The sequence below is a fragment of the Pygocentrus nattereri genome, chromosome 14, assembly GCF_015220715.1.
Source record: "Pygocentrus nattereri isolate fPygNat1 chromosome 14, fPygNat1.pri, whole genome shotgun sequence".
NCBI lineage: Eukaryota > Metazoa > Chordata > Actinopteri > Characiformes > Serrasalmidae > Pygocentrus > Pygocentrus nattereri.
In genome coordinates, this window is record NC_051224.1 from 39,554,820 (window position 1) to 39,575,297 (window position 20,478).

The 20,478-nt window shown below is 44.0% G+C and overlaps 2 protein-coding genes across 3 annotated transcripts in view; one reads left to right on the forward strand and one right to left on the reverse strand.

Annotated features, from left to right (window-relative positions):
- Positions 1 to 8,365, forward strand: part of abat (4-aminobutyrate aminotransferase) — a 49,475-nt gene extending 41,110 nt beyond the window's left edge. The window contains exons 11-16 of the mRNA XM_017706961.2: positions 693 to 841; positions 1,568 to 1,705; positions 4,660 to 4,827; positions 5,717 to 5,863; positions 6,823 to 6,934; positions 7,149 to 8,365. Of these exons, the coding sequence (XP_017562450.2) occupies positions 693 to 841; positions 1,568 to 1,705; positions 4,660 to 4,827; positions 5,717 to 5,863; positions 6,823 to 6,934; positions 7,149 to 7,270 (836 nt within the window). The 3' untranslated portion in view covers positions 7,271 to 8,365. The remainder of the gene's footprint in view (positions 1 to 692; positions 842 to 1,567; positions 1,706 to 4,659; positions 4,828 to 5,716; positions 5,864 to 6,822; positions 6,935 to 7,148) is intronic.
- A 4,981-nt stretch (positions 8,366 to 13,346) lies between these two features.
- carhsp1 (calcium regulated heat stable protein 1) overlaps positions 13,347 to 20,478 on the reverse strand; it is a 32,521-nt gene continuing 25,389 nt past the window's right edge. For both annotated transcript variants that reach the window (XM_017706911.2, XM_017706912.2), the window contains exons 3-4: positions 19,879 to 20,001; positions 13,347 to 13,876 (exon numbers count right to left, since the gene is read on the reverse strand). In XM_017706911.2, coding sequence (XP_017562400.1) covers positions 13,714 to 13,876; positions 19,879 to 20,001 — 286 coding nt within the window. In that variant the 3' untranslated portion in view covers positions 13,347 to 13,713. The remainder of the gene's footprint in view (positions 13,877 to 19,878; positions 20,002 to 20,478) is intronic.

Consider the following 20,478-nt stretch of genomic DNA (forward strand, 5'->3'; position numbering starts at 1 on the left):
AGGCGTATCATCATGCCCACCTCCTTGTTTCTACACTCATTGTTTAGGTGGTGGATCATTCTCCACACTGCAGTAACACTGATGTGGTGGTGGTGTGTTAGTGTGTGTTGTGCTGGTACGAGAGGACCACCTTGTAGATGTAAAGTCAGAGACGACAGCTCATCTGCTGCTGTTGGTCATCCTCTAGTCCTTCATCAGTGGTCACAGGACACTGTTAGCTGGATATTTTTGGTTGGTGGACTATTCTCAGTCCAGCAGCGACACTGAGGTGTTTAAAAACTCCAGCAGTGCTGCTGTGTCTGATCCACTCACACCAGCACAGCACACACTAACACACCACCACCACGTCACCACCACGTCAGTGTTACTGCAGTGCTGAGAATGACCCACCACCCAAATAGTACCTGCTCTGTGAGGGTCCATGGGGGTCCTGACCCCTGAAGAACAGGGTAACAGAGTATCAGAGAAACAGATGGACTACAGTCTGTAACTGTAGAACTACAGAGAGCAGCTATACAGTAAGTGGAGCTGATAAAGTGGACAGTGAGCGTAGAAACGAGTAGGTGGTCAGAACGTTGCGCCTGATCGGTGTGAATATATATATATATATGTATGTATGTATATATAAAACATCACTTTAATTGTTTGTCCTCAGCTCTTGGTCTGATTGAGCTCTGTTGATTTGTTCTCAGGTTGCTTGGCGACGACACACTCCAAAGTCATCCATAAACTGGACATCCCCTCGTTCGACTGGCCCATCGCCCCCTTCCCTAAGCTACAGTATCCCCTGGAGCAGTTTGTCCGAGAGAACGCTCAGGAGGAGGCGCGGTGCTTGGAGGAGGTCAGAGCTCCCTCTGTAAAGAGGACAGCAGTTATCGCTGCAGTTCAGTTCTAGACTAGGTTCAAGCCCTTTCTAGGAAACACACCTGTGATGAAAACACATCAGCTGCTACTGAGAATAAACGCAACCTTTCTGCCAGCAGTGAAAGAAGCTGAGCGTTTCTTTTAAAGAATTTATTTATCATTTATTCTTTAATAAATGTAGATGTAAACATTCAGTGATTCAGCGGTTTGGTGTGAAATGGACGGTGGTAGAGACTCAGATGTCTTTACAGTGGTGGTGATGGGAACCAGTTGTCGCCATGACTACAACACAGATATTGCATATGGAAAATATTTATTGTAATAAAATAATAATCGAAGTGTGTAATGTTTATATTCCAGTATGACCAAAATGTGCACTTTCTACCATGAATTTATACTAGAAAATACATTTTAAGCCAAAAAAATTGCTGTGAAACAGCGTCTCAGGCATCAGGCAGTGAATTCAGAACCAGTTCATGTAGGAACTTTCTGTAGGAGCTTTTAGAGGGACGTCTGGTTCCCATCACCACCACTGTGGACAGTTCTAACTCTTAAGTTTCTCTAGAACAGACGTTTCACACCATTCCCGCTCTAAACGGCTGTTTATCCATTTAATTATGTAGAAATTTCCCAAAAAGCTTTAGGTGACTTTGTTTGTTGCATGCGTGGGTGAAGTTTTCATTCTCAGCGCTCTGTGCTTCAGGTGGAGGATCTGATCGTGAAGTGGAGGCAGAAGGGAAAGCCAGTGGCCGGCATCATCGTTGAGCCCATCCAGGCCGAGGGAGGAGACAACCACGCCTCACACGACTTCTTCATCAAACTGCGAAACATCGCCCGCAAGGTAGCGCTCTCATCCTTTATTTGTGCTTTATACATCAGGGAGTGTCTGCATGCACTTATTAATCTGATCATAATTAGATATCGGCAGTTATCTGATTGTTCATGTGGTCATGTAAACAGATACTCTAGAAATGCTTTCTGGTAATCCGGCTGGATTTGAGCTCAGTAATGGGTCTTTCAGTGCATCTAAACTGATTTCTGTCGTTTCTCTCAGTCTGTGCAGTTGTGAAAACAGTGCGCTGTCCCTGAAACGAAGGACATGGAGGATTTTAATATTCATCTTTTATATGACATGTATTCATATTTTGTGCTAAAGTGACTGTGTTCTAAAAAAGCCACAGCATGACGATGATGAGTCACGTCTTCTTCTGTGAGTTTATCGGCTGGTTGTAAAACAGAAATCTGATTACTGTCTGACTCCTGCAGACCTGGAGTTTTCCCAGGAAAACACACTGAACCAATTACTGACACAATCTGATTTCTGCAGTTATCAGATTATTAAGTGCGTACATTCAGCTCGTGTTGGAGGCTTGTTCCATCATCTAACTCGGGGGGGGGGGGGGTCGGCAACATGCGGCTCTTTTCCTGCCCTGTCGTGGCTCCACAGCTGAATCAGATCAGTAGGTAATAATAAAATCATCCTCCTCTACAGTAAAATAAAGCTCTGCTGATCCTTCAACTCAGTTTAACAGTAAATGGTCTTAAACGCTGGAGTTAATGTAGAACTGCTGATTCACCCTTTAACCCTGAAGATCAGCGCAGACGGCTGGTCACCATAGCAACACAGGCGACAGTCTCGCCCAGCTAGTAGCTACGAAACGGCATACGAAACAGCTTCTTGTTAGAATTGTCCCGTTCCACCTTAAATGGTGCATCAGTTACATTATGGTGCCTCAGGCACCATTTAGGGTGGAACGGGACAGCCTGGGAGGGAAAAATGCTGGAGAATGAAAAGCCACTTGAGCCTCATAAAAAATGAACGCTGAGAGACATTTTACATGAAACTTCTGCTTTAGTGGAAAAGTTTCCTGCTGGAGATGCGAGAACAGCGGCTGTAGCTGAGCTGAAGTCTGTGTTTTCGTTTAATTATATTATTAGTCTATACTAACACATCAGCACACAGTGAGACACATTTACAGCCTTACTTTACAGGTTACTTCAATAAAATGGACATGAAATGTTGAGGCTCCCAAGGTGGTTTGATTTTTGATGAATTGGGACAAAATTGCTCTTCTTAACATTTGGGTTGCGAGCGCTGGTCTAACCACTATGTCTGCTGCTGTTGTTAAAGGACGCCTCTCAATGAAAGTTGGTGAAAAATCGAGTTGCTCAATTGATTGGAATATGCAGAATACTGTGCCTTTTGGCTCGTGTGCCAGTTTCGTACATAACACGGGGCAGAATGCGTCCAGCTCGCGGCTGAAACTGGCGCAGTAGGTGATCCACATCTGACCCACGGCATTCTGTCGTGAATAGCCCTTATTTGTGTTCCTTTATTGTATATTTGCACCCTCTTCAAAGGAAAATAGCTTCAATAAATAGCTCAAATTGGGCTCTTTTCAAGTGGCTGTTGAAAAGCGCAGTGCAGAAAGGGTCGGGCACACGGCGCTCCGCAGGCGCCTGCCCTCCTTGTCTGCTCTGATTTGTGTCCTTCCGAATATGACAGGCTGGAAACCAAAAGCAACGAGCGACCGCGGCTTCACGGGGGCCTGAAAAGACTCCCTGTCCTTGTGTAACTGTGATGAACTCACTCATGACCTTAACCCAGACTCCATTTTCAGCTGCCACTTTGTGAGCTGGAGTGCGAGTGGACTTGTCGCCACAGCCGCTGGTCATTTTCACCTCAGTGTGTGGTCTGAGTAGTAGACGGAGTCACTGAATAAAACCAGTGAGGTCGCAGATGAATTTATACAATGGAGTTCATTTGCTTGTCCTGAAACTCTGCACAGGCTTCCTGTAACCAGTAGGATTTTAACTGGAGAGACGTTAGATGTGTCTGGAATGATGAACAGAGCAGTAGATTGCACAATGGCTCAAAAGCTGTAGAACATCACAAATTAAGTGTCAATAAAAATGAATATCTAGAATTTATTATAGTTTAAAAATGAGATGGAAACTCAAGGCAGATAACGTGACGAAAGGAACTCATGCAAATGGATCAAATTCAGTTTGTGTTGGTCGTCCTCTAGTCCTTCATCAGTGGTCACAGGACGCTGTTGGCTGGATATTTTTGGTTGGTGGACTGTTCTCAGTCCAGCAGCGACACTGAGGTGTTTAAAAAGTCCAGCAGCACTGCTGTGTCTGATCAACTCGTACCAGCACAACACACACTAACACACCACCACCACGTCAGTGTTACTGCAGTGCTGAGAATGATCCACCACCCAAATAGTACCTGCTCTGTGAGGGTCCATGGGGGTCCTGACCACTGAGGAACAGAGAAACAGATGGACTACAGTCTGTAACTGTAGAACTACAGAGTGCAGCTATACAGTAAGTGGAGCTGATCAAGTGGACAGTGAGGTGGTCAGAATGTTACGCCTGTCCGGTGTATATCAGTCTTAAAGGCACAGTAACAGATTTAACTCTAAGCCAGTTAAAAAAAATTGGTCATTACTTTGTTGATACATAAAAATAATTAAGGTCATAAAAGGGAAAGAAAAACATAAAATATGGACCTTTTTAATATTTTGGAAAGTATATCACAATCGCACTGTGCAGCAGTTCAGGCACAGTACAGCGTTTTGTCCATACTGTGCGACTGCCTCAGTGCCCCCAGTAGTGGGATTAAGCTCTGTTAATATTTGATGTGAGTAGATTTATTCCATTTTCACACTATGTATTAATTAGTAAATAAATAATATTTATAATAAATAATAATATTTATTTGTTACTACTTCACATTATTGTTCAGCTCCTGATGACAGATGTTCACTCATGTCGTTTGCCTTTCAGCATGGATGTGCCTTCCACGTGGATGAAGTCCAGACGGGTGGTGGAACCACAGGGAAGTTCTGGGCCCACGAGCACTGGGGCACGGGCGACCCCGCTGACATCGTCTCCTTCAGCAAGAAAATGCTCACGGGAGGATACTACTTCAAAGACGAGCTGCAGCCTGACAAGGTAGAGCCGGAATGTTCCTCTGAGTCTCTGAGGACGCGTCCTGCCTTATCCTCCACGCAGCGTCTGAGTATCTGCTGCTGCTGTGAAATGGTGTTTGATTGTAATCAGTTGTGAATGATAGTGTCCCTTTGATGAAGCATAGGTCTTACATGTGTACCTTCAAATATGAGCAGCAGTGCCCCCTACTGTGGCAAAACTGTGTTTGCATATTTGCCCATTTATTATGAAACACTTCCTGCAGCTGGACTGTTTTGATGGGTTTTGGAGATGCTTTCCTCGAAGTGATCAAAGATCTCTTTTTTAAAAGCAGGCAGAAGCCGTTAGAGCCTTTAAACAAAGTACAGTAACCGTGTGACGGGCCTGGGCGATATCGAAAGATCTCCCGTCTCTCTGAGGATCATTTTGATCTTCATCCTCACCGTCTGTCAAACTTCATGCCCTCTTTGAATGGGGGGAGATGAAGCCCCCGATAGCCGCGTAGACGACCCTGCCTGAGGTTCTCCTTCAACAACACAGTCCACCCGGCTCTTTATTCCAGATAAACAGTTTCCTGCTCAGCCGTTTCTTACACTAATACCAGGCTGAGTGTCTCTTTATGGGTGAATCGATATGAAAGTGCAGCTCCACCAACTCGACGCCCCTCATTTAACACCAGGAGGCGCTGCTTCACTTTACAAAGCCTTTGACCACAATACTGACCTTTCCTGGTTATTACTGCCTCTTTAATGTCATAATTTTATGAATTTCCGACTTTATTCTCGGAGTCTACTGTTTTTTTTTTTTTTTTTGTGTTTTTTTTTTTATTAACAGTGGCCCTAAAACACAGTCATAAATCATGAACATGTCTAAAAGTCTTGTGATGTGTTTCTGCTGGATCACCTCCTCTTAGGGCTACAGAATCTTCAACACATGGATGGGAGACCCCTCTAAGAACGTGTTCCTGTCCGAGGTACTGAACGTTATCAGGAGAGAGAACCTTCTGGAAGAGGTGACTCGCTCAGGCAAGGCTCTGCTGCAGGGACTCTATGAACTGCAGGTATGAGGGCTCTGCTTCTCCCAGCGTAGCCCATTAGGTTCCATTTGGTTTCTGTGATCCGGCTCTGGACGGCTGTGCGATGAACATGCGCTGTGGCACTGACCGGAAGGTGCATCAGTAACGCTGGCTGACCAATCTTTTTTGTACATCCCCCAAACGTCTCTGTCAGCTTAAACCGCAACAACATCTTTATTAAAGAGGAACTCCACCAAAAATTGGTATAATTAAATGGTTAAGATGTAAACAAAGTCATGTAGAGTATTTTTGTGTGAAATGCTACATTAAAGAGAAACTTACCGTCAGAGCTGATCACAGTGGTGGTGATGGGAACCAGACGTCCCTCTAAAAGCTCCTCACAGAAAGTTCCTACATGAACTGGTTCTGAATTCACTGCCTGATGTGATTAAAGTTTTGGCTTAAAATTATTTGAATCCATTCACGATGGAACGATACATTCATGGTGTTGAGAGCCGAAATAGTCGAAAATAGAAGAAAACTGATTATTCCGGATTTTCCACTATTTTCCATCATCAACGTTCAATATAAACTCAGAAGACTCGTGTAGGTTCTCTGGCGGTTCTGGATGGTAAATGAAATGTCTATATTTATGTTGTAGTCATGGCGACGCCTGGTGCCCATCACCACCACTCTCTTTAAAATGCAGTTTGACTGTGAGGCATAAACATGAACAAACCTTCACTGTGTAGCTAAAGGCTGCAGGCCGCACCTGGGACAACAGGTGATGTGCTGAATTCTGACACCCTTTGATGTGTATGCATATCATGCAAGCGCATGGATGCTACAGATAAGTCATGATTTCTGTTGTGGAGAGACGTTTACATTTCATTTCTAACCATTTCTAACCAAAAGTGTCAAGAATGTGTCTGCAGTGCAAGGAAAGCTGCTGTTTTCAGTTGAATGTATTTGGACTAGCAGTGTCTTCTCTTTATCCACGTCAGGCTCAGTACCCACACCTCCTCAGTCGAGCCCGAGGCCTGGGCACCTTCTGTGCCATCGATGCTCGTGATGATGTGACCCGTGACAACCTCATACTCAAAACCAGGGACAAGGGTAAGCAGGAACTCCTTGATGAGCGATTTTAATCCAGTTAATGACACATGCAGTTGGTCACTGATGATATACACAATATGTTGAAAGCATATTAAATTGTGCTGTGACAATAAATAACGACTTACATTGCCCAGCTCTCTCAGCTTCCTCTACTGAACTGAATCTGCAGTTGCGCTGTAAAGCTGGACGTGTTAACGGCTGCCTGTCTTCTCAGGTGTTCTCCTGGGCGGCTGTGGAGAAATGTCCATCCGTTTCCGTCCTTCTCTGGTCTTCAAAGAGTACCACGCTCACCAGTTCCTCAACATCTTCAACGACGTGCTGGCTGAGTACAAGTAGAGTCCTGAAGTTGCAGCCAGCTCCTGCCATAGAACAAGCACAAGGGTCCAGGCCCAAACAAGAGGTTCTTCTTTCTCAACACATCACAGAGCAGTCCGTCACTCCTTCTTCTGCGTCGTCTTTCCTTTCTAACTTTCTGCCTTATGTTTTTTTCACGAATAGCTGTAGCACTATCTTTCTCTGCAGTCACTTTAAAGCGCACAATGAAACCGCAGCATCACGGCTGTGAGTAAATCCCTCAATCGCTTCTTTCTCATAAGCTGTAGGTGTGGATCTTCTAATCGCGGGGTGTTGCGTCAGTAAGACGACTGCGGCAGGTTTTCAGTGTCGGACGAACAAATGCTTTCCACACCTTGTCCACCCAGTACATCCTCCTCCCTCCCCCAGCACAGCGGGGCTGCTTAGAGAAGGTTTTTAAACCTGATGTTGCTGCTAGCCGTCCTCCAACAGCTTCCTCAGAACACAAAGGCCGTCCAAGCTCAAGCTCCCAGTGGAACCTGAGCAGATGAGTACACTCACTACCTGAAACCACAGAAAAACGCTCTCCTACCTCTCAGCAAGGAGAGGGAGATTTAGCTAGGACCCATCATTTCTTCTAAAACCCCAGGGAGGTTCTAATACTCTGATGCTCCAGTGAAGGCACACAGAAGAGGAAGCATGGAGGAAGTCCATGTGGGAAAAGGTGCTTTTCTTAAACTGACTGAGGTGTGTAGATCGGCAGGGAGGAACCAGAATGGGTCGTACAGAACATTTCCAAATCCTGGTGATGGAGCTCAACTGAGGGGGCGGTTTCAAAAAGCAGGATTTCTCTCAAAGCCAGGTAACTTAAGCCAAAAGTGAGGATGGTCCATTAAGACTAGATAATTGTAGGTTCCAGTTTTACAGATCAATGAATATGTGTGGCACAAACAGCAATATGAAGCATCTCTTACTCTGCTGCACAGACTGAACTCAGGGCTTATAAAGGGAGTTCTTGTGCTCAGTAAACAAAACATTATGAATAGTATGTTAAAAAAAAAATACTGTACTGCCTGTTCAACCTGCAGCACTTTAGCCACCACCATTTATGCTGAAGTTGAACTGCAGTGACCAGGAGGGGCACAGAACCTCTTCAACTCCTCAAGACCACCGGTGGTTCCAAACCGCACTTGGTCATGTTCTTCATAACGTTCATATTCCATAAGCTCCATTCAGAAGCTGGGCGTCGTGTGAGGCTGTAGCTCTTCTCTCCAGTCTAATAGACGGTGATGTCATTTTAAACCCTTATAATAAAAGAAGCTGAACTCAGTTTGTTTTTCTACTGAAAGTCGAGCCGTTTTTCCCCAAATCTGGGCTCTAAACTATAAACAGACGGCGTCTACCCTGGAGAATAAGTGGTTAACCAGGCTGCTTTTGTCCAAGTTGAAAGCGTAAAAATGTAAACATTGTCACCTTCGTGTGGAAAAAACAAGTCAGATATAATAAAAATGTAGGACTCCCTTTAAAATTCCAGGGTTATTATTCAGTAACGACAGGGATTTCACTGCAGACTGGCTGAGCCATAGGTTATAGAAGCGTGTAATAAAACAAGCTAAAAACTTTAAAGGAGTTGAAGTGCAAGTCAAGGGCAATTCTACCAAACATTTGCATAATTAATGCATCAGTCAGAGTGCTTTGATATGAAAGGCTCTGGAGAAACTTTGCAGTTGTACACAGTGGTGACGAGTGGAACCAGACGTCCCTCACAGAGAGTTATCACATAGAATGTTATAAATACATGGCTGTCTGTAAGGAAAACTTTCCCCCCCAGATTTTCCACTGTTTTCCATCATCAGCATTCCATATAAGCTCAGAAGACTCGTGGAGGTGCTCTGGTGGTTCTGGATGGTAAATTAAATGTCCATATCTGTGTTGTAGTCATGGCGACGCCTGGTTCCCATCACCACCACTGTAAAGACGTCTGAACCATTTCACACCAAACCTCTCTGAACCTCTCTGTTTACACCTCAACCACTGAGTTATGCAGTAAGTCAGTCAGCTTACGCTTAAAGTTATCTGGCGAAGTGAGAAAACCTGCCTTTTGCAAAGTGCCCACGTTGCACTGGCTCCAAAACGCTCGTGACAGGATTTGGAAACAGTGACTCAGATCATTCATTGAGTATTGTTCTTTGACCCGTGTCTGTCAGAGGAAAATCAACTGGCAGCTACTGAACCTCTTTACTGAAGCTGGCTCCCAGGCTTCACTGTGGTCTTTTAGCAAAAAGTAAGTCCCTACTCAGACTCAAAGACCTCTGAACGGAGTTTGAGAGCGCTGTTAGATATGAAAACGCCTGTTCTCCAAGCACAGAGCGCTTAAAAACACCTGTGTCAAATTACAGATTCCCACAGAACCACAGCAGGCAGCAGCGCTGCAATGCTGGCACTAACCCTGCGTCCACACCCACGGCACACATGAAGGCTTACGTTTCCTGTGAAAGCACAAAGGGCTGCTCTTCCTGAACACGGCCTCCGAGAGGGTTTTTCATACCATAGGGTTTTTCAATCCATATTAAAGGGAGACGCCAGCATTTTTCAACCTGTTCACAGTAGGCAGCGCATCACTGTTTTGGAAGAAAACCTCGTATCTCCATTTTTTTTTTGTTTTTCAGTGAAAATTTGAAAACACCTGTCGCTCTTTACATTGTATGCAAGTTTCAGGAAGAATGGACTAAAAGAAATGGCCCAAAATGGCTTGGAAAGACGTCTGGTTCCATTGACTTACATTAAAAGTAAAGCATGTTTTTTCCTTCTCCTGTAAAATCACCGTTTAGAGATACGAGGTTTTGCTCTGCAGCTGACAGCAGTGATGTGTAATGTACAGTCAGTCCCAATGTGATCATATGGGAAGTACACATCTGGGGGCAACATGTTAAGCTAGATTGTGGTGCAGATAAGGGCACGCCCTCTCGGAAGTTCGCCCCCAAATTACACCCTTTTAACGCCCAGAGTTTCCCCATTGTCTGATCACTCTAGTGCATGTATGAGCTTTGATCAGATTACTAACTGTGCTAGCTTGCATGTAGCAATGTTCATAGTTTGGCTTATTAATGACCTCATAATTCAGAGGAACAATGTCCATACAGCAAAATGCATCAGCTTTAGGACGTTTTAGTGTGATTTTAGTTTTCTAACATCATTCACGGCTCCCACAGACAAAACCAGCTTAGACCTGGAGTTCCTGACATCAGCATGATGCAGCTCACAGAATAATGACATGACTCCCCCCCCCATCCCCCACTCTGAGCTCCACCTTAACAAGGAATTAGAGTGATTGTTCCCAGACGTTCTAGTTACATCACATCTGGCCCCACGAGGCTGGAAGCCAGTGGTCAGTCATTTAGGTTGAAAAATGCTCAAGTGTTCCTTAAACGAAGCTTAATCTTCAGCCACGAGGCCGTGTAGTCGGTCATTTCTCAGGTGAACATGACCCCCTGCAGCGTCTGTCCCCCGTCTGCGCGTTTCAGTACCGAGAGACGTCTGCTTGGGGTGATTCTCCTGCTTCTCCAAACCCAAACTGCTCAAAACATGAAAGCTTTGGCTCGAACTGTAGCGTTCTTGCATTTCACACCGGTCCCCTGTTTTTCTAAATAAAACCGCGCGCAACAGAGAAAGAGCGCTGCCGACACACACGACAGTCTCTCTGCATCGTCCTCTCCCCATCCCCTTTTCTCTCTTCCTGAATTATAAATATGTACAGTAACCTGTAGTTAGACTCGTTTTCTTCAGCAGTGCTTGAACAAAAAAAACCAGAAACACGGCCTGACCTGCAGATGTTCTTTTTAAGGAAATGCTGCATCGCTCTTGCTGTGCCACGTCCCATTTATCACCGTGAAGTAGTTCATGTTGCTTTGAATGCTTATTAAATGTTTTTTTAAAGCCGTGGTGGACAGGTGGTGTGTACAGCAGTAGCAGACGCGTAAAGTTGCTCATTTAGAGCTGAAGAAATCCCAATATGTGACGACTCTGTGCCTGTCTGTTTTTCGGCCAAGTCAGTATTGTATAGAGAGTGTGTGTATCACTGATTTACCTGTTAACAGATAACAATTCAGATCATTGTTGTTTGTTTACACCAGTATGTGAAATGTTTAAAAATGTAATTATTCCCTAGTCTTAAATATTGACAATATATATGTACTCTTACTCTTATGTATTTTAATCTAAATAAATAAATCTGACTTTCTGAGTTTTGATCTAGTTTTTGGCTCTTTAAAGGAGTGCAACGCTTGTTTGCTCTGGTTTAATTAAATTTAAATGACATGTGAAGGTATCTGGGCAGTACGTGTTTATTTGGCTGAAAAACATTAGAATAAATATAAGTATATACACCCATGAGGCAGAACATCATGACCACCTCCTCGTTTCTGCGCTCACTGTCCACTTCATCAGCTCCACTAACTGTATAGCTGCACTCTGTAGTTCTACAGTTACAGACTGTAGTCCATCTGTTTCTCTGATACTCTGTTACCCTGTTCTTCAGTGGTCAGGACCCCCATGGACCCTCACAGAGCAGGTGCTATTTGGGTGGTGGGTCATTCTCAGCACTGCAGTCACACTGACGTGGTGGTGGTGTGTTAGTGTGTGTTGTGCTGGTCTGAGTAGATCAGACACAGCAGTGCTGCTGGACTTTTTAAACACCTCAGTGTCGCTGCTGGACTGAGAATAGTCCACCAACCAAAAATATCCAGCCAACAGCGTCCTGTGGGCAGCGTCCTGTGACCACTGATGAAGGACCAGAGGATGACCAACACAAACTGTGCAGCAGCAGATGAGCTGTCGTCTCTGACTTTACATCTACAAGGTGGACCGACATGGTAGGAGTGTCTAACAGAGTGGACAGCACAACAAACACTAACACACCACCATCACGTCAGTGTTACTGCAGTGCTGAGAATGATCCACCACCCAAACAGTACCTGCTCTGTGAGGGTCCATGGGGGTCCTGACCACTGAAGAACAGGGTAACAGAGTATCAGAGGAACAGATGGACTACAGTCTGTAACTGTAGAACTACAGAGTGCAGCTATACAGTAAGTGGAGCTGATAAAGTGGACAAGAAGGTGGTCAGAATGTTATGCCTGATTGGTGTATGTTGACCAAATACTGAGGAAGCCCAGTTAACATCCAATATGTGCTTCTACTGATCAATACAAAACCTCTGCACAAACCAGTCAAAGAGAGCAGCTGAAAATGTGGTTAATTGTAGAGAAACTTATTGATTTGTATTTCTTTACAGTGGTGGTGATGGGAACCAGGGGTCACAATGTCTACCGAACTAATATAGTTTTATTTTTTATTTACCATCTAAAACCACCAGTGAACCCACAAGTGTCTTCTGAGCTTTTGCATGAAACGTTGATGGTAAAATAATCATAACTCTGGAAAAAGTTAAATTTTTTGGGGACTATTTTGCCTCACAACACCCTGCTTGTACCCTGCCACCATGAATTAACATTACAAATGTGTTTCAAGCCACAAACTTTACAAAACCATCATAAACCAATATCTCAGACATTAGACACCTGGTTCCTATCACCACTACGGGAACAGTTCGTAAGTTTCTCTCTAACAAAACAGTTCACATCAAACCGCTCTAAATAACTTGAATTACGCAGACATTTTTAAAATCGTGGTAAAACGAACTCTGTTGATAGATTTGAATTCAGTGCACTGAGCTGAATTGAGAAGAAATCGAACCGAGATTTTCCTCAAATTTTACTGCGTGCATTTCTAGTTATTCTAATGTTCTAGTGAGTGTTTACAAGCAACAACACACTTACTGCCCAGATAAACAGATTAACCTCACCGGTCAGTCAGCATTACACGTTTGAAGGAACGGTCCTTTTCACTTCCATTAATATTCCAACTCTGATCCACCCACTGAGGATGATGTACAGCACTGAAACCTGTGAAAAGCAGGAAACGTTCATAAATCACTCCGATGCATGACACATAATCAAGAAGATATATTGTCACTCTGTTTTTACAGCAAGCACTTTTTTTCCCCACCCCATCACATAAAAATAACCATTTCTGAGATCTATGTAGGCCACAAAGTAAATTAGATGAGTTAAGGCTTTATTGTTAAGAGCATACAGTCTGTTTCTTGCAGCTTATCCACCCACAAAAACAGCTAATAATCCTTTATGATACTGAGTCACAAGCTGTTAGTGTATAGCCAGCAGCAATGATTTCTCACAGCACATAAAAAAAAAAAACTTCATCATTGGAAACAAGTTCACCGAAGAAAGAACAATAAAGGCAAGCATTATGGTCAATATTTTTCTTCTGACGCCACCTGCTGTCAGCTCATAGTTACCATTAAGCCCTCTTCTAACCACCACACCCCCAACAGAGGACAATCTACCCGCCCCCATTCCAGAAACCACCACCACTCTCAAACCGGCAGTTCAGAGTGCCGTCGTTTTTCAGGAGTCGACCACCATCCCTGACCATGTCTCGTGCTTGGTGCCCGGAGCCAGATGAGTTATGGTCACTTCCACCGCCTGGATCTTTTCATGTTTCGGTGGGATGGAGCAGATCTTGTAGCTGACCTCATCCCCTTCTACTGGAACATACTCTCCCTCAATGCTGCAAGAGGAACACAGTTAAACAAGGTCAAAAAGAGAGAGAGAGAGAACGTGATCGTGTCAGGTAGACAGATATAGCAGGCATACACCCATGAGGCATAACGTTCTGACCACCTCCTCGTTTCTACGCTCACTGTCCACTTTATCAGCTCCACTTACTGTATAGCTGCACTCTGTAGTTCTACAGTTACAGACTGTAGTCCATCTGTTTCTCTGATACTCTGTTACCCTGTTCTTCAGTGGTCAGGACTCCCATGGACCCTCACAGAGCAGGTACTATTTGGGTGGTGGATCATTCTCAGCACTGCAGTAACACTGACGTGGTGGTGGTGTGTTAGTGTGTGTTGTGCTGGTCTGAGCGGATCAGACACAGCAGTGCTGCTGGAGTTTTTAAACACCTCAGTGTCGCTGCTGGACTGAGAATAGTCCACCAACCAAAAATATCCAGCCAACAGCGTCCTGTGGGCAGCGTCCTGTGGGCAGCGTCCTGTGGGCAGCGTCCTGTGGGCAGCGTCCTGTGGGCAGCGTCCTGTGACCACTGATGAAGGACTAGAGGATGACCAACACAAACTGTGCAGCAGCAGATGAGCTGTCGTCTCTGACTTTACATCTACAAGGTGGACCGACAAGGTAGGAGTGTCTAATCGAGTGGACAGTGAGTGGACACAATGTTTAAAAACTCCAGCAGCACTGCTGCGTCTGATCCACTCGTAGAAACGGGGAGGTGGTCGTAATGTTATGCCTGATCGGCGTAGATTTTATTTGAATTGAACAAGCCCAGAAGGACCCTCTGATGTTTTTATAGCGGTGGTCCACTCTCAACCTAGCAGGGACGCTGACGTGTGTAAAAACCACAGCAGCACCACCGTGTCTGAGAATGAGCGCCCACCTAAATAATACCTGGACGACTGTGGTGCTGTGGTCAAAAACTGGCCAATGATGAATGGACTGAGGGGGCTGCGGGACCTGCCACAATACCTTACAGCGCAGGTCTAATTTTCAGTGTTGCAGGCGGAAGGAAAACAATGAACTTGCTAAATAAAGCAGAACAAAATCACTAAATCATATTCATAAACAATATTAAATAACAGAGTTAAAACGAATTAAGTCATTCTAAAGATCACGTGAACAAAGCGCAATTCTCATAGTTTACAGAGACGGCAGAGCCTTCAGTCCAACGACCGCAGCCGGCCAGCAAAACACCCAAAATAACCGCTATGTGGTTTAATTCCTGCTGTGTTTACTGGGAAAAAATTTGGTGAAGTTACTCACAGTGAGCCTGGTGACCACGCCTGCCGTGTTATTTCAGCAGATAATAATGCATTTGTGAACAGACGGTCAGATATTAGATGTCAAGTCGCCTTGACGGAACTGCGCGGGCGGGAGTGGGACCAAACGTTACGGTGTAGCAGGACGAATGATTCAAAATAACGAAACGGGACTGCCTTTAAAAAGATAAATAAAAAACACGGAAAACTACATTCAGATGGAAAAACAAAGGCCGTTTACACTAAGGCCTTTTTGGGTATGCAAACAGATGTTTTTAATCAAAGCAGTGAGGTCATCCAACGAGGAAATGAGCCAAAGGTTTAGAGGCAGAGGGGCAACTTAAAGGGGATTTCTCATGTGCAATAAATGTAAATTCAAATAGTCGTTTCCTCAAAAGGATACAGCAGGTAACTGACCCCGTTTCAAAACACGTTTTAAAAAGAAATCTCAAAGTTCTTGGGAAAAACGGCCACTTGTGTGGTCTTAACTTCAAGTCAGGAGATAAGGGCTTAATCGTCTGATTAGTGACTGAGTGGAAACGGTTTCTCTTCTCGTGCACCCACACGGCGAAGCAAAACAAGGAACAGGAAACGTCAGAAACAGGATGGATCTCACCGCTGCTTTTCAGATGATGTCCTCAAGGCCGAGAGCCCTTCTAAGATGTAAAGGACACAGAGGCACAAAGCGGTTTCAATGGGATTCTGCCACATGACTCCACTCCATTTCCTGTACATGCAGACAATGCAGTGACGGCTGAAAGCAGCCCGCAGCTCTGCAGTGCAGTCTGAATAGCAGGCTGCTGACGTTAGTACAGAGGAGGAGGTTCGGGGGTTTTTCACTGCTCCCAGCTTTCACAAGCCACTAGTGCAAAGGTCAGCAAACAGGAGACAGTCTGCCTTTAGGGGTGGACAACATGGCATTTAATGCTGTGATACTAAAAAGCCATTTTTAAGATACACGTTATGTATTATGATACTTTATTTTTCTGAGATTTGTGAACAAGTTGGAAAAAACCAAACAAAACAAAAAAGCTGAGCTCAGCTACCTGGTAATATGTAGTTTATGCAGTTGCTTTGCACTTGTTTACAGTAAATACTGTGCAAAATTCAGAGGCTCTTTATTTTATTGAGTCAAAAGGGGAAAGTCAAAAGGAATGATGTTAAAATAGTTAAATGCAAAAGAGAAAATGGGCCTCATAACAACCACCTGGAAGACCTGGTCGACCCCAAAACTGTCCCCATCAGATAAACAGCACTGAAAGCTTTGATCTCTGAGAGAGAGGAGAAGATCAAGCTGCTTCAGATCTGAGACCATCCACAGGGGTTTCTGTCCATCCTTCTACTGTGAGAAGACCACTCGGAGCTGTGGGTCTGAAAGGACGTGTAGCTGATCAAGAAGAACCTCACTGAGAAAAGGAGACGGACACATCAAACAAAGAATCTGAACGATGGAGTGACCGCCCCAGAGTCCAGACCTCAGCACCACTGAATGGGTTTGATTCAGAAAATCATCAACCAGCTTCTCAGACTGAGCTTTGGAGGCGTGTCTGCAGGTTCTCTGAGGAGCTGAAAGTGAGGATTCTGAGAAGAACGGAAGCTGGAATGAAGGTGAAGAGAGACTCACTGACCCTCAAACTGCTGAGATTAGATTTATTAATTGAGGCCTCAGAAACTAATAATTTGCAGAAACAATTTGCAGAAATAAATGGAGGGTGATCTCCAGGGCTGTGCAACGCTCTGATGAGATATTTAAATACTGCAATTTCAATGTCGGAAACAAAACCTCGTATCTCTATTCTTGTCGTTTCGACAGTTTGAAAAACCCTGTTGCTCTTTACATTGTGAGTAAAAGTCATGAAAATCGTCTGGTTCCATTGACTTACATTAAAAGTAGAGTATGCTTCCTCCTTCTCCTGTAAAGTTACCGTTTTAGAGATACGAGGTTTTCTTCCGACAGCAGTGACGTGCTTTGCAATATATAAAAACTACACTGATGCCAGATGATTAACGATCTGCCTGCATTCGTTTTCATGTGAATGCCTTGATGCACCAACACACCCACAGAAAGTCCAATGGAACGTGCAAGTCGCGCAGAGAACACAGTAAAAACATCTCTTGTTTGCATATTGCACCGTCCTGTGATATCAGTACTGCAAAGGTCAATATCACTACAATGATTAACAGATATATTGTGCAGTCCTACACATCGCCTACATGAGCGAAAACCATGACTCCTAAAAACGTCCATCACTCAAAGGCATGTGAACGCGTCTCTTCCCTCGCTGTGGATACGGCTGCCACTTCAACATGACAACCCACAGCATTAACCATCCCTTACATGGAAACACCAACACATACATACCTAAAACCTCACAGTGCTACCATGGCTCACTGCCCACTCACACTACAGCACTCCAGTGGAGAGAGTGACTCACACACACACACACACGTCTGTTATCGTACCTTGTCAGAGTGCGAGTTCGTGTGTATGACCCATGTGTAATATATGTGTCTATATATAACAACATCCAGTGGTCCAATGGTCAACATTTTATATCAAAACCCATTTAATTAGGAAGTAAATCATTTATTTATACAAAGAAAAATTATTCCAAAGATGAGCAGTGATCTTACGTATGTTTGTTTAATCTTTCCCAAGCCTGTCCTCGAGGAAGCCCAGTCTTATCTACCATCATCAACATCCAATATCCGGTTTAGCTAATCAAAAGCTCATTAAAATAAGTCAGGTGTGCTATAGTGATGGATGGGTGGGTGGATGGACGGACGGAAGCTGTCGGAACAAAACCGTGTACCTCCGAAATGGAACCTTAACAGCAGAAGGAAGAAGCATTCGCAACTTTGAATGAAATTTTGGCACAAACGTCAGCTGGCATGTTCAAATTCTGTTTAAAAAACAAAAAACATTTATATATAATATATAAATATGTATATACACTCACCGGCCACTTTATTAGGTACTGCTCAGTTGCTTGTTAACACAAATAGCTAATCAGCCAATCACACGGCCGCAACTCACTGCATTTAGGCATGTAGAGGTGGTCAAGACGACTTGCTGAAGTGCAGACCGAGCATCAGAACGGGGAAGAAAGGGGATTTAAGGGGCTTTGAACGTGGCGTGGTTGTTGGTGCCAGACGGGCTGGTCTGAGTATTTCAGAAACTGCTGATCTGCTGGCATTTTCACACACAACCATCTCTAGGGTTTACAGAGAACGGTCCGAAAAAGAGGAAATGTCCAGTGAGCGGTCAGTTGTGTGGACGAAAATGCCTTGTTGATGTGAGAGGTCAGAGGAGAACGGGCAGACTGGTTCCAGATGATAGAAAGGCAACAGGAACACAAATAACCAACCAGAATCTCTGAGGAACGTTTCCAACACCTTGTTGAAAGTCTGGCATGAAGAATTAAAGCAGTTCTGAAGGAAAAAGGGGGTCCAGCCTTTTACTAGCAGTACCTAATAAAGTGGCCGGTGAGTGTGTACATTATATATATCTCCAAAACGGTAACTTTATAGGAGAAGGAAAAAACCTACTGTATTTTTAACGCAAGTCAATGAAGCCAGATATTTAAACAGAGTAATTTCTGGTCATTTCTTTTAGTCCATTCACCATGAAACTTACAAACAATGTGAAGGGCAATAGGTATTTTCAAATTGTGTAAAAAAAAAAAAAAAAAAAAGTAGGTACAAGTTTTTCTTCCAACAACAGCGACATACATATAAAAAGGCTGTCCTTAAACTCGGAACATTACTGTCTGCAAACTGTACACACACACACACACACACACACACACACACACACACACACACGCACACAGGTATTCTGACAGAGCTCCACTCCACAGTGCTTTAATGTCAGAAGCCTCCACAACTGCTCAGTTCTTTAACTGTCGCTGAAGAGGGTTTGTGTCCACGCAGGTTATTTCACAGCTGTGATTAACCAGTAAAGCTGATGCTTTCAGCTGTCATGAGGAAGACATAATTAATAGTAGAGGGGAGGGTGTGTGCAACCCAGGGTAGTAATTATGCATATTTGCCTCCGTGCACCAGAAAAGATGACTGCATGATGTTGCTCCTTCCATCACAGACATCTGGAAGTGCTGCACTAAAATCCCACAGTGCACCACACCTTAAACTCTTCAAAGAAGAGCACGAGTATCGTGCTGCTAATGCCAAGGTCATGGGCTCGAGTCCCAGGGAATAAAATAAAATATACAGTACAGATCATTCATTTCATTTCCAGGCATCTATTTTTCAGCGTCAGAAAATTACAAAGAAGCCTCAACAGTTAATTATAATTAAAAAAAAAAAAAATTGTATAACAAGTGTCCACGCTACCTTTATTACAGCTTCGATTCAGTTTTTCATTTATTTTTCTTTCTCCTTCCTTATACAGGTGGCTTCTTCTCAGAAATATATCCTGAAAACTTAACTTGTACTAAATGGCTGATTTGACTGGAGATTAAATGAATGGTGGTCTCTGTCTGTTCGCCCAATACTGCATGTATCTTTCGGTCACTTTGACAAACAGTTGCCGTCATAAAACCTCCAAAAAGACAAGCAGGAGGGAAAAAAACTCACTCTTCACTTATAATGTACGTTAATGTAAATGTTGTCATTTTTGACTAAGTAGAGCCAAGAGGTTTGTAAATGTTAATGTAATAGATATTAAAAGACATTCAAGGGAAACTGAGTGTGAAATGTGCTGCAGCTCACTCACTCGGAGATATGCACAAAGATGTCAGCACCTCCGTCCGACGGCGTGATGAAGCCGTGCCCTTTAGATCGTGAAAAGCACTTGCACACCCCAGAAAAGACGGGTCCCTCCGAGGCTCGAGCAGTGCTGTGGGGGTAAAACACAGCAGATAAATACATTGTGAGCTTTACTCTTCTGGCTTTCTACAGGGCTGCGTGTTGTAAAGGTCCACCGTGTTAAGAGGTCGAGTGATGCAGAACCCAAACCAGTTTAAAACGGTGTGGCAGCTTTCGCAAAAATCAACAATGAAGAGCTGTTTCTATTCTTCTTCCTCTACAAGGGCTGCACACCATATCATCACTGTCCAACGAAAAACGAGCATATGTATCGGAAACAGTGGTATTGACTACGTGCGCATTAAGGGAGATATAACTTCTACTGTTTTGCTTGACAAAAGATAAAAGGCCTAATCCCATTTCTTCTTCTTATCCCTAAGCCTGGTCTTCGAGTGTCATACTAAACCCTTGGACCTGAGCTACAGGGCAGTGGTTGAGATCTTCCCTCTGAAATGAGACCCTCTAATAAAAGAGCATCACTTCATTAACAGCTACCAGCGCCGATCTG